The sequence below is a fragment of the Toxotes jaculatrix genome, chromosome 21 (assembly GCF_017976425.1).
Source record: "Toxotes jaculatrix isolate fToxJac2 chromosome 21, fToxJac2.pri, whole genome shotgun sequence".
NCBI lineage: Eukaryota > Metazoa > Chordata > Actinopteri > Toxotidae > Toxotes > Toxotes jaculatrix.
Window position 1 is genome coordinate 10465146 of NC_054414.1, and position 13341 is coordinate 10478486.

Genomic DNA, 13341 nt, shown 5'->3' on the forward strand with positions numbered 1-13341 from the left:
GTTTTATGACGGGCCTCCGTAACAGATGAATGGTTTTACGTCTGCGGAGCCGCTGGATGGCAGCATAACCCGGGAGCCTGTCTCCATGGTGAGTGTGTAGATCTGTGGACCGTCCCTATGATTTGTAGATCGACGGCGCACTTCCTTTCCTGACGCAAGTGCCCAGCAAGGCTGTTGGACGCCTTTATTTGTGGCTGCTTTACAGCAAAACTGGATTTTATAACGATTCGAAGTAGACAGACACACCACAGAATAACGTTCACAAGGACGTAGGTGAGTGTGTTTCAATATTTGATTCAAATGTGTGATAATTATTCGCTTTAGATCAGTGTATTTGCCGGCTACACACGCGGGGAGGCCCCGGTGCTCTCAGTCCGATGGTGCTAGCGTTAGCTTAGCAACAACCCCGCGCCACGTTAAGTGTTTGCGTTCTTTTTTCACAAATAACCACTCGGTGGTGGCTGGTTAACTAATATGCTACGGTACATTTACGTGTTTTATATTTTGTAAAAACTTCGTGTGGAAAATCTGTAGATGGAACTGCAGTTAGGTGGTCTGCTATATTGTCTGCTTGTAGCAGAGCCATCTGTCAAAGCTAGATAACGTTAGCTAATTGAAGGTTGTCGTTGCATAGCACGTACAGAACTAGGATTCTAACTTTACCGGCAGCCCTGTTTAAGAAGAAAGCTGCACATTTCACCAGCTATATGATATGCTATATAGATATGCTAAATTTGCCTTTTTAAAATGATTGCGTTAGCTCTCGAAGTCTTGAAAGTGTATAGTGAAGCAACCTAAGCAAGAATTTCTTATTGACAAGCCAAATGATATTTAGCTTGACAACATGCCTTAAATGCTGTTTGTGACCCGTCATATGTATTGAAGTTACTACCAGTTGTATTGTGATGTCTGACCCTCAGTCTTACTCCATTAACTAAATAAGAGATGCTTTTTTTCCCGGTTAGTGTGTGTTGGCAGTCTTGTTGAACAGCTCTACCCATCAGTAGACATTTAAATGGGAAGGTGAAACCCACCTGCTTAACTTGAGGTCGCTTTTAACTTGGGCAAACCACGAACATTGAGAATTTATTCATATAGAAGAAAGTTCGTTTTTATTCACACCTGATTATTAAAGGTGTGGGAAACAAAACGGTTTCTACAACATCAAAGGTTCACATTTCATGTAACATAGATGTAAACAAATCTGCTGACATTTTTTTAACACCATATCTCACACATGTAATTTTGTTTTTACAGATTGACGATTTTCTTTAGCAATGTCTCGTTTCTTTGCCACCGGATCTGACAGTGAGTCAGAGGAGTCCTCATCTGCCGATGAGATCACCCCTAAAGCACCTGGGACTACTTTCAAGCAGTCAGTGCAACTTTCCATCAATCCCATCATCAGGACTCAGATTGTGCATTTTTTAGTGATCTCACACATTCTTATTGTTTTCACAGGTCGTTGCTTCTTAGTGATGATGAGGAGGACACTAAGAGAGTGGTGCGCAGCGCCAAAGACAAAAGGTTGGTGTGCTATCTTTTAAACAGCATACCTTAAAAACTGTACAGATTGTCTTATCAATTGTTTTTTTTTTTAATGCTTACGTTATTAAATCTCAGATTTGAGGAGTTGACAAACCTCATCAAGACTATCCGCAATGCTATGAAAATTCGTGACATGGCCAAATGTCTGGAGGAGTTTGAGCAGTTATGTCGAGCCTTCCTCAAAAGCAAGAATATAGTGGACAAAGAGGGTGTTCCTCCTTTCTATATCCGTCTTCTGGCCGACCTGGAGGACTATCTGAACCAGGTTAGTATCCCAGAGTTAAAGCACAACTCTGTAAAGACTGATTTTGTAATTTCACGTTTATTACTTTGCTTGCAGAAAATAAAAGGATATCAGCCTTGGTTAATGCAGTCTGGCATGTTTTATGTCCCAGCCCCAGAGAAATATTTAACATTATTTTCTTTCCAGCTTTGGGAGGACAAAGAGGGCAAGAAGAAAATGAACAAAAACAATGCAAAAGCCCTCAGTACCCTGCGTCAGAAGATCCGCAAGTACAACAGAGATTATGAAGCAGAAATAGCTTCATACAAGGAGGTAAGTTAGGAAACTTTCCCTCAGTGGTTCTATGTTTCAAATAGTATAGACAGTAGTTTTTCTGGATTAAAGGCAAATTTAGCTGCTTTTAATTGAAAGGATTGATCCATGTGGGGTAGCAAAAGAGCAGCACTTGTCCATTGTGCATTACCACCACTGAGTTGCCCTTGAACAAGGCACTTAACCCCTCTCCAGTGAAACTTTAATGATCAACAGATCATTAAAGGTTGGCAGTGTCCAGATGTAACAGTAACAACTGGTCAACACAGCAAAAGAGCAGTCTGACTTATCAAAGGTAAAATATAATTCTCACTGTCTTCTCTTTATCTATTAGAATCCACAGGAGTCTGCAGATGAAGAGGAGGAGAAGGAGCCAGGGGACTCTGGTAAACTTGCTGTTTCTATTTTTTTTATGTTGAATCACAAGAACTCTATAAAAGCATACAAACCATTAAACAAACCGCAAAGTGTTCATCTGCGCATCACAATCATGGTTATACTAAATCAGTGCAAGCATCGTCTCTAAAATTCATCTTATCATTTGTCTTCCACAAGGATCCTCTTCTGAGAGTGAGGCAGAGGCAGGCGATGAAGGCGTATCAGCCAAGGCCTTCTTGAAGAAAAAGCCTGAGGCTGCCCCAGAGGCCAGCAAGTTCCTCAAGTCTGCCAAGGGATCTGGGGTAAGAGGCCAGCATGCCTTGTAAGAATGTACTGCAGAGAGAACGATGAGAAACCTGTTACAAAACACCTAATATTTGTGCTAGTGAACTACGGCGTGAGGGGATACCTGCGCTAATGAGTTTTTCTCTTTTTTTACAGGATGAGTCCTCCTCTAGCGATGAAGATGATGATGATGAAGACTGGGGCTCAGACACTATAGACAGTGGCAGCGAGAGCTCAGATGAAGGGGAGGGAAAGAGTGCTTCCCTGGCTGTGGTCTTCCTCAAAAAGTGAGTGTCCCTCAGTTCGTCTTTTTTAGTTTTATAACAGAAAAAACATGGATAAAGTATATGGAGTGCTGGACAATAAATTAAATTGTCAAGTCAAAGAATGTCAAGTAATTATCTCCTCTCCTACTGCATCATGTAAACTTTAAATACCTGACCTCTACACACACTGTGTCTGTCCTCAGGACCCAGGAGACCGAGAAGTCCAGTGAAAAGAAGGCCGGGAAGAAGAAGAAGCCCAAGAAGAAAGAGCGGCTAGAGGAGGAGGCTGAGGAAGAGGGAGGAGAGGAGGTTGAGGGAGTCTGGGAGAAGGTGAAGGGAGGCGTCCCTCTGGTCAAGGTAAAGAGATTGTGAGGAAAGCCTTTTTAGATTCATTGCTCTCATGATTGATGCTGCTGAAACAAGATAGAACACTAGATGAAGCCCACATTCATATTTGTCTTTGCCACAATTCCACATAATGCATTTTAGCACAGAAATATTGAATCAAGGTAAAGTGCATCATGATAAATGGTCAAAAACAATTGTAGGTGATTAAATGCAGTGGAGCATGTAAAGAACAGCCTGCCTCAGAAGAAACAACCACATAATATGGGTCAACGAATAATGTCAGTGTTAATGTTATGTGGTGTATTCAATCTATCAGGAAAAGCCCAAGATGTTTGCCAAAGGCACAGAGATCAACACAGCAGTGGTGGTGAAGAAGCTGAATGAGATCCTGCAAGCAAGAGGCAAAAAGGGCACAGACAGGTAACACTGCAACATTACTGTATGGACAGTTAAAGTCATCATTAGTATCAAAAACTACAGTTCTAATTAACCACAGAGGAACAACCAGATTCCTCAGTAATCTCCTTACCTGTGTATTTATGTAATGTATAGCACATTCAGAGATACAGTCCTTGTTTACATATTTAGATAGCAATTTCTCTGATCTCATCACCACTCTGTCCGTTTTGTTTTTTTCTCCCTGTAACAGGGCTGCCCAGATTGAGCTGCTCCATGCTCTGGCAGCCATCGCTGCTGAGAATAACTTGGGCCAAGGCATCCTGGTCAAGATTAAGTTCAACATCATTGCCTCCCTTTATGACTACAACCCCAACTTGGCAGCCTTCATGAAGGTAGGAGGCACTTTTTTGTTTTGTTTTGTTTTGTTTTGTTTTGTTTTGTTTTAATTTTACAACTTTCCAAAGTTTGAAAAATGAATCCAAAGGATCTGCACAGAATGAAATAAATATTCAATATGCACCTTTATATTTTGGACCACTGCAATTTATTTTATATTTGATGTAAAATGATTAAATTCTAAATCAGCAGAAACTGATCCTCAGATGCAGCAAAATGTGTTTAACTGTGTGTTCAGACATTTTGTATTGAAAAACTAGGAATCTGATCATGGTGTTTCAAAGTGAATTAATCTGACTTTGTTACCTTTAGGCGGAAATGTGGAAGAAGTGCCTGGACTGTATAGACGAGCTGCTGGACATCCTTTTTGAGAACAACAACATCTTCATTGGAGAGAACATTGCAGAAGACAGTGAGAATCTGGGCATCTCTGACCAGGTATCTCATCTTTTCTTTTCTGTTTTTGTTTTTCATGACTGGTATTTTTGGGTGGCAGCTTGGTCTGGTTGGTGGGTAGACCATCCCAAAACAGAATCCCTGCAACCTTGTCTTTACATTTATATTTTTAATCATCTTTATTTTATGTTCAAGGGTTGTCTGCATCATTTTCATGCATGAAAGCATCATCATATGTATATTTTAGCTTACATGGAAATAGTCTGTTAGCTTCTGAACAAACTGTCTAACATGCAGGTGTGTCTTGTAAGCCTAGATGGAGGATGACATGGCAAAAAATAAATGATTATTTCTGTGTTGTTTGTGTTTGCCAGCCATTCAGGGTGCGTGGATGCGTCTTAACATTGGTGGAGAGGATGGATGAAGAGTTCACCAAGATCATGCAGAACACTGATCCCCACTCACAAGGTGAGCTGTACCGAAAAACAGACTCAAGAATAATTTTTAATTGTATTGTGACAGAAAATGATACACTATTGGATAAAGATGTGAATTGTGTGATGTGCATCATTTGTGGTTTTTTAAACAGCTCTCCCTAGTAGCTCATTGTTGTGTTCTCCACTCTCAGAATATGTTGACAATCTGAAAGACGAGGGACGAGTCTGCGGCATCATTGACCGACTGCTCACCTACTTGGAGAACAAGGGCAGCACGGAGGAGATTTGCCGCATCTACCTGCGCAGGATCATGCACACCTACTACAAGTTTGACTACAAGGCCCACCGGCGCAGCCTGGGCCTCCAGGGAGAGTCCAAGGTGAGAATAGTAGAAGAACTGAGTGTCTGTTGTCTTGACAAACATCAACGTGTCTTCAGTATGACAAGGCAAAAATTTAAAATGATCCAAATAAAAACTGAGCCAGACTAGGACATATTGGGTTATAGCCTAAATGTGTCTGTATGTGAACTTGTTAATATGTGGGCACAGTTTCTTGTCATGAGCTTGTCTGGGAGTTTATTAGTGAGTGTAACATGCTCACATGCTCGCCTCTTTTTCTGCTGTGTAGTCCGAGCAGGACCAGGAGGAGAGCGAGGGGGAGGACAGCGCTGTGATCATGGACCGCCTCTGCAAGTTCATCTACGCCAAGGATCGCACCGACCGTATCCGTACCTGCGCTATCCTCTGCCACATCTACCACCACGCTCTGCATTCCCGCTGGTACCAGGCTCGCGACCTGATGCTGATGAGCCACCTTCAGGACAACATCCAGCACGCTGACCCGCCCGTACAGGTAGGCAGACATACACAACACTGGACAAGAGAACCTGTTTAGTTGCAAGAATAAACCCTTAATGAGAATACTAACCACCTGTTTGTTTTCAATTTTCCTAGATCCTGTACAATAGAACCATGGTCCAACTGGGCATCTGCGCGTTTAGGCAGGGCATGATTAAAGATGCCCACAATGCCCTGCTGGATATCCAGTCATCTGGCCGCGCCAAGGAGCTCCTGGGTCAGGGTCTGCTCATGAGGAACATGCAGGAGAGGAACGCCGAGCAAGAGAAAATTGAAAAGAGAAGACAAGTAAGTCCTACAGAAGGAGTGAAATCATGTTTTTGATCATGTTCAGGTGTTTTTTTCTTATTGATAACTGGATTTATTTTATCTTAGTTGTCGAATAAATTAGCAGTTTAAGTTCTTGGATATTGGAAATACTTAAAGATCAGGCTTGATGTGAGATGTTACAGAACTTGATGGTTATCATAACATTGCTTTGACCCCCTCCCTCCCACAGGTGCCATTCCATATGCACATCAACCTGGAGCTGTTGGAGTGCGTGTACCTGGTGTCTGCCATGCTGCTGGAAATTCCCTACATGGCTGCCCATGAGTTTGACGCCCGCCGCAGGATGATCAGCAAGCAGTTCCATCACCAGCTCAGGGTTGGAGAGAGGCAGCCGCTTCTGGGTGCGCAGCATGTCATCTAACAGCTCTTTGCATCAGGGTGTTTAATCCATGGAGAAACCAGAGATGATAACTGTAGCTCTCTTTGTCCTCCAGGACCCCCTGAGAGCATGAGGGAGCACGTGGTGGCTGCCAGCAAGGCCATGAAGATGGGAGACTGGCGAACCTGCCACTCATTCATCATCAATGAGAAGATGAACAGTAAGGTCTGGGACCTGTTTCCTGAGACCCAGCGAGTACGCGAGATGCTTGTCAGGTCAGCGAAGACCGTAATTTTTTTTTATATTCATCATTTGTGGTTTTGTCCTGTACGGTCATCTTAGTTGCTTCTAGCTGTTGAGATTTACATTGTGTTACAAGTTATGTCTTAGTGATCAGAGGATTCATTGTGCTGCTCTACATAATTTTAAAACAGGAAGATCCAGGAGGAGTCACTGAGGACTTATCTGTTCACATACAGCAGTGTGTACGACTCCATCAGGTAAGCACAAGATAAATCTTTTAACAGTCACTACTGAAACACCTCAAGCTTTCAGCTGGAGCTTTGGTTTTATATCAGCTCAGACCTGAAATGGCTGTAATCTTAGTTGTTGCTCTTTGTGTTAGTGTTAATGGAAATCTGATAAATGAATAAAGTGGGATTTTTTTCTGGCAAAAAAGGTGTTAATAGAATTTTTGTGTCTGTCCTCCAGCATGGAGACACTATCTGAGATGTTTGAGTTGGAGATACCCACAGTTCACAGCATCATCAGCAAGATGATCATCAACGAGGAGCTGATGGTGAGAGTCATGGCTTCTCAAATCTGTTTTGAATTTTGGTCTGATTAAATACAACAGAGTATCCATATCATGGGATTTCCAGTGCATCTTTACATGTTTTTTGTTTTCTTCCACCAGGCATCACTCGACCAGCCCACACAGACCGTTGTGATGCACCGCACAGAGCCCACCTCCCTGCAGAACATGGCTCTGCAGCTGGCTGAGAAACTGGGCAGCTTGGTGGAGAACAACGAGCGCGTCTTCGACCTCAAGCAGGGTGTCTACGGAGGCTACTTCAACAGAGGTGAGTTCAGACAACACACTTCACCATCTGCCACGTGCCATGTATGTTTGCATGTTGTTTACATGAATGTTGTTTACATGCAAACATACACAATGTGCTTCACTGCTACGTGTTTTGTTTTATTTGTGGAACATCTGTTGAGCTCCCTTTGCAATCACAGATTGAATAATGGTTCCCAGAAAAAAAAATAACTGGCTGTTCTTTGCATTACAGATCAGAAAGGTGGCTACCAACAGAAGCAGTCCTATCAGAGAGGTATGTTAAGCCACACCGAGGTTGCACAATATACCTCTTATCGTCTGCAGAGACTGTTTGCTGATTATTCATCACTCCTGTTAACTGTGTTGCTGACTGGGTTTGTTTGTATTTAATCAGTAACTCGCTTTTAATGGATTTACAATGTTTTAAACTATGTCTGAAGCTCAAAAAGAATATTACGTAAAAATGTTTTCTTGTTTGTCCTCTGAGTAAATGCTGCCATATGTCTACTCTTAGATAATCATGTTTCCCTCTTTGCATGTTCACAGATCAAAAAGGTGTTTACCAGCAGAAACAGGGGGGCTACCAGCGAGGCGGCTACAGAAATCAAAACCAAAGCAACTATTGAGCTTGGAGCGTGTGGATTTCAGTCTTGCCACCTGAATTAGTCTTCATTCCTTAACATCCACCACCTGGGTTTCTGTGCTTGGCTGTTTGCTGTTCTCTCTCATTTAGCTAAAAACTGATCCTGAAACAGCTGAAAGTCATTGCAGTACAAGTCCTTCTCACTGCAGCTGCATAGGGCGATATTCCAGTTCTGCCAACTTCTTTGGATGAACGTGAAGAGTTTTAAGGTTATTATTGCTAATAAAAAAATTGTACAATAAAAGGCATTGCAGTGTGGCTGGCTTGTGGCAGTGCAGTCAGGCGACAGAAGCGTCAAGTATTGTTGATTTACACTTTTCAAATAAACAATAATAAATGAATAAAACAATATTACTGTTTAAGGCTGTTAATTAAAGATTTTGTAAGTATCGTAACACCCATAAGAAACTCAGGTCGTGCTCCAGGGAACTCCAGGGGAGTGTGTCCTCCACTGAGCCATAAGGCACTGACTTGTATACGGAATAACCCTCCTTAGCTTGAGGGAAGAGGAGAGGGAGAGACATGATAAGTGAAAATGAAAAGCATGTGGAAAGATAATTGTGAAAGTGTTGTTTGTCCATGAATGGAGGCTATTTCTCTCCCACAGGATGAGTTTGGGGAAATGAGGGCAGTGAATGGAAATGCAGAGCTTTCCTGCAGTGCAGATCCACTTCAAATGATTGTAATTGGGTGTTTTACAAGTTGGGTGTATTTGATTATTTGAGTCTTGCCCATAGTAGTTTAGACAAATGGAGGCTGAGTGTCAGAGCCCCAGAAACTGTGAGTATGCAAGTTCAGTCCCCACAACAGGAGACACAAGACCTAATACAGAAAATGTAAAGGAGGCCAACTAAGGGACAGCTCACCGAGTGTGAGGGAGACGTGATCACACATGCCCAGCAGCTGGCCAAAACACACTGATCCGCCATCTTTGTCTATCCCCAACACTTCCATCCTGAAAAAGATGTACACAATAGCTACATCATATACAGAAGTGGTACAAGTGGCAGTGGTTTACAACAACATAAAAAGAAAAAAGTATGCATTGCTTAAGACTTAATATCTGTTGCCATGGTATTGAGTTGCTTGGAGTGATATGTACACTCAGATATAATAGTTGTCTAATGTAAATGACACCAAGTTGACAGCATATGATTTTCACGTCCCAGGATCTGACCTTTTTGCAGCTCGTCTCACTGACTCCTCGTTGTGAGTGGCGACTATGATCCTGTAGCGCTCGGGTTTCTGGGATATGACTTCGAGCATCACATCCAGCGAGCCATTATAACTGCACAAAGAGGGGTTAAGCTCTGTGTCAGATTTACAATGTGCACTAGGCCTTCATCCCGTCACAAAAGCAATGCATTTGAGTTGATTTTAATCCAGTTAAAAAGGTTTTTAGCATAGATCAAGGACTGACTGGACCCAGACAGTGCTAGATTGTCATTGTCTGGGATGCATTTGCCTAATGGTTGTTGCCTCCTATCCACCTGTCATTGGTGTCCTCCCAACACTGGTGGATGGGGTCCACATGACCCTCTTTCTCAGCCAGCTTCCTCTCTTTGTCCATGTAGGCTCCTCGTACCAGCTTGACTCCCAGACAGAAACCCTCGGTCTTGGACAGATGCAGAGCCTCTAACAGGAGGGACCTGGACTCCTGAAAGACACAGATAGATAGGGAAGTATTTGATAATGTCTTCTTTTGGGAAAATAATTCAGTACAATTAAAAGAAATGTTTTGATATTTGTAAAAATGATAAGAGGCGTAAAGATATTAGCCTTCAGGTAACACTGATATGTATTCCAAATCCAGGCGCCATCCTTATTGAACTTCTTCATCATCGCCATGGTGACAAGAGTGAGGGCGGGGTTCATGTAAGTGTACTCGGCATCAACGAGGACTCGGACTTTGCTTACACTAGCCTAAGAGAGAGAAGTAACAGGTACAATGCAGTGCAGTCAGGGAACAATGAAGCGCTCCCTTGTCATACAAATTTTCCATGAACCATCAAATCTGTACCTCTGCTATTTTGTTGAGTCTCTGCAGACCACAGAGGAAGTGGGCAACTTCACGTTCATCTAAACCAGGGAAGCTGATTGGCTGAAAGAGGAGGTCCAAAGGTCATGTAAAATCAGATTCACTCCCAACAATCTTGTAAATATACATGTATATATATATATGTGTGTGTGTGTGTGTGTGTTAGACAAACTGGGTTATTCTGGTGAGATGTGGACATACCTCTCCATCCATAGCTCTCACAAGGAGATTCAGGTCATATGGTTGTTGTGCGATGAGGGTTGTGAGTTTCACCTTGACACAAGCAGAACACACTCATCAGTGAAAGGAAATGCACAATGTCTGCATGGTAAAATGAGAGTAGGTGCTGGGAAATAATTGGGGTGGGTCAAAAACAACCTGCAACAGCTGCAAACACTGAAAGGTGTATTCTTATCTTTTTTCCCCACGTCTTTGAACTACATTCAGCTACTGTTTGGCTCCGGTCTGCTACACGGTGTGTCAAGGTTCTCACATGGCCTCAGAAAACAACAGGACATTTCACAACTGGTTTGCTTTATAACCAATATATTAATAATAATAACACTAAATGTAATTTATATCCCACAAAATCAATCTTCAAATAAACCCTCTGCTGGAAAATGGAAATTGCATTTGAAAGGTAATTAACAATGTCTTTCTTCACTTTTCTTGTATAATGTCATCTTATTTACAGTGGGAGCGGAAATTCAGAGCAAACTAATTTCCCTAAAATTATTTTAAGTGACTCTGAGCTGGAAAACATTGCCTTACACACAGCTCCGGGCTGAGCAGGGCTGTGATCTTCAGCTGCATCATTGGGTCTTTGCTCCAGGCGTTGCTGTGGGACATTCGCACACATTCCAGCATGGCCTCCATGTTGTCATCATATCTCTTCTCTCTGGAGGTGATAAACGTTTTCAGTGGAGCTGAGATGCAATATATTAAACTTGGAGTGAGTATGAGGTCCTTAACTTTAAATTTCTTCTATGCAATGTTTATGGTTTTGTTCATCTCTTTTATAAAATGTGTTTTGCAGCACAGAGCCACTGTAACATCACAATGCAGAGAAAATATGTTCAGTGGGTGCATAAATTACAAGTAAAAGTCAAATTTAGCAGTAAATTAAACAAATAATTATTCTTCCCCCTCATTTAAAACTGATCCCCTTGATGAAAAAAGAGTGTGTGAGAGTTATGAAAATGAGCCATACCCGGTGCTTTCTCCAAGATCCTCCTCGATAGGCACTGCCAGCATGGGCCTCAGCCCCAGCAAGCTCATCTTCTCCATGGACTGAGAGATCTCTCTCTCATTCTCTCCAGCCACAAACTGAGCGTACACGGTAGGCCTCAGCAGCAAGGAAAACCCCCTCCTCCCGAGGAGAGTCCGTGCTATGGCCATCAGCTGAAAGAAGAAGAGATGAAAAAGATTAAGATACAGACACAGAAGCTTTGCCACATTGTTTTTTCAGCTTCAGCTTAATTCTATTTTATTTTGTGCATTGTGAAAACATCACACCAAAGAATCAACAATGAAAATAAGGAACCAGCTGGTCAGATAAACCAAGAAAAGACTAAGATCTCTCTGCCTGTGCTTCAGTCAGTCTTTTTTTCCACTCATCAGTCTTATTTACCTATTTTTCCTCTATATAATGACAATGAGTTACATACTATGTCTCACCTTCCCACAGTTGTTCACCAGCACAGGGAAGGAGCAGAGGTGGAAGATCCCCAGAGCACGGAGCAGCTCACCCAAACTCTTTACCCTGAAGGCACTGGGATCCTCAAAGGCCAGAGTCTCTGAGCAAAGGTTGGGGTGCCTGGCAGCCACCATCCTGGGGGCTGCAGTACCCATCAACCTCAGCGACAAGAGGTGAGGGAGTGAGGGCCGCAAACGAGAGCACATCATCATCCCTGGAGATGTGTGTTTGTATATGCTACCTACTCAGCTTGCAGGTGGAGTCTGGATGATTTGGAATAGTTTGAATAATTTTCCTTTGTGGTGATTTGGAAGTTTAAATATATTAAATAGAAATATGGTCATCCAGGTGTGTCAGAGAGGAATTATCAGAGTCTGAGTGGTCAGCTCAGGAAGTGTTGATCCCCTCATGTCAGAACCTGTTGGAAGAGGAGAATGAAAGGTGTACGCAGTTATCAGCGTCACAGCATAATGCTATCAGTGAATTCTGTGACAAGAACAGAATAGAACAGTGACGATTGCATTGATTGAAAAAAAAAGTTTTAAAAAGTTTAAAACAAAGAAGCTACAGTAAGAAAATGCCTTGAGTCAGGACAACTTGAGTTAGGTTCCTGTTAGGATTCTCCAAAAATAACAAAGACGTATGAAATTGATACTAAAATTGCAAAACAGATAAATCAGTAGAAGTACGTTACCCTTCTTCCTAAAAGTGGTGCTCAGAAGACCTGAAGAAGATGAAACGCTAAGCAGGTGCAACTTGAAAGTTTTCAGGCGAACCAGTAAAATTCATCATCTTTTGCCTAACTCTCTGGTTAATGTGTGACTACTTCAAAAATTGAGTAAACATTAAGTTGACCCTTAGCATCAACCCATAGGTGTTCCCCAGGTTTGACATCAACTGAAAGGGCGGTTAAAGCTCATGTTGGATCAGCGTTGGATTTCGCATTATTTTTATTATTTGCAGATATTTTACTTTATTTGCATCAGATTTATAATGATCAGCCAGAAGTTTGTGTTGTGCTCTATTAGGGATGTTCCAACCAGGAATACTGCAATTTTTGTAGAAGCTTTTGTGAATACACATAAAAAATCATTAAGTTATGGACTATTTAATGGAAAAAAATCTCTCAGTTCAAAGAGAAAATTGAAGACACAACAAACAATCCAGAGAGATTGTTTAAATTTAGATGGGAGGGAGGGGGGGTGCTGGGTCTTTCCACCAAAAAGGAACCAGGAATGGAAATTATTAACTGCTGCCTGTTTCCATCCTTGCTATGTGTCTCTGACCCAACAGGCTGAAAGTCCTCTAATGCCACTCAGGTCTTTGCTATTGTTTATACACACATATAGAGAGAGAGATTCCAACTGCTACAATTGAAAATAAT

General features: G+C 42.1%; 2 protein-coding genes across 2 annotated transcripts; one reads left to right on the forward strand and one right to left on the reverse strand.

Moving 5' to 3' along the window:
• Positions 1–139: 139 nt before the first annotated feature.
• Positions 140–8569, forward strand: eif3c (eukaryotic translation initiation factor 3, subunit C). The gene is made up of 23 exons (XM_041029318.1): positions 140–273; positions 1258–1375; positions 1462–1527; positions 1624–1813; positions 1979–2104; positions 2439–2490; positions 2660–2784; positions 2924–3054; positions 3237–3390; positions 3698–3801; positions 4031–4172; positions 4489–4614; positions 4947–5040; positions 5201–5388; positions 5639–5863; positions 5965–6156; positions 6368–6539; positions 6633–6792; positions 6952–7017; positions 7229–7316; positions 7434–7599; positions 7813–7854; positions 8127–8569. Exons 2-23 carry the CDS (start codon positions 1278–1280, stop codon positions 8204–8206), a joined length of 2787 nt encoding a protein of 928 aa, XP_040885252.1. The 5' UTR covers positions 140–273; positions 1258–1277; the 3' UTR covers positions 8207–8569.
• Positions 8570–8594: 25 nt separating this feature from the next.
• prodh2 (proline dehydrogenase 2) lies at positions 8595–12758 on the reverse strand. Its single transcript, XM_041029447.1, has 11 exons — positions 12652–12758; positions 11939–12375; positions 11472–11662; positions 11033–11159; positions 10463–10534; positions 10244–10324; positions 10003–10146; positions 9714–9880; positions 9401–9511; positions 9090–9178; positions 8595–8719 (listed from the first exon to the last, which is right to left on the reverse strand). Exons 2-11 carry the CDS (start codon positions 12167–12169, stop codon positions 8595–8597), a joined length of 1338 nt encoding a protein of 445 aa, XP_040885381.1. The 5' UTR covers positions 12170–12375; positions 12652–12758.
• Between the last annotated feature and the right edge of the window lie 583 nt (positions 12759–13341).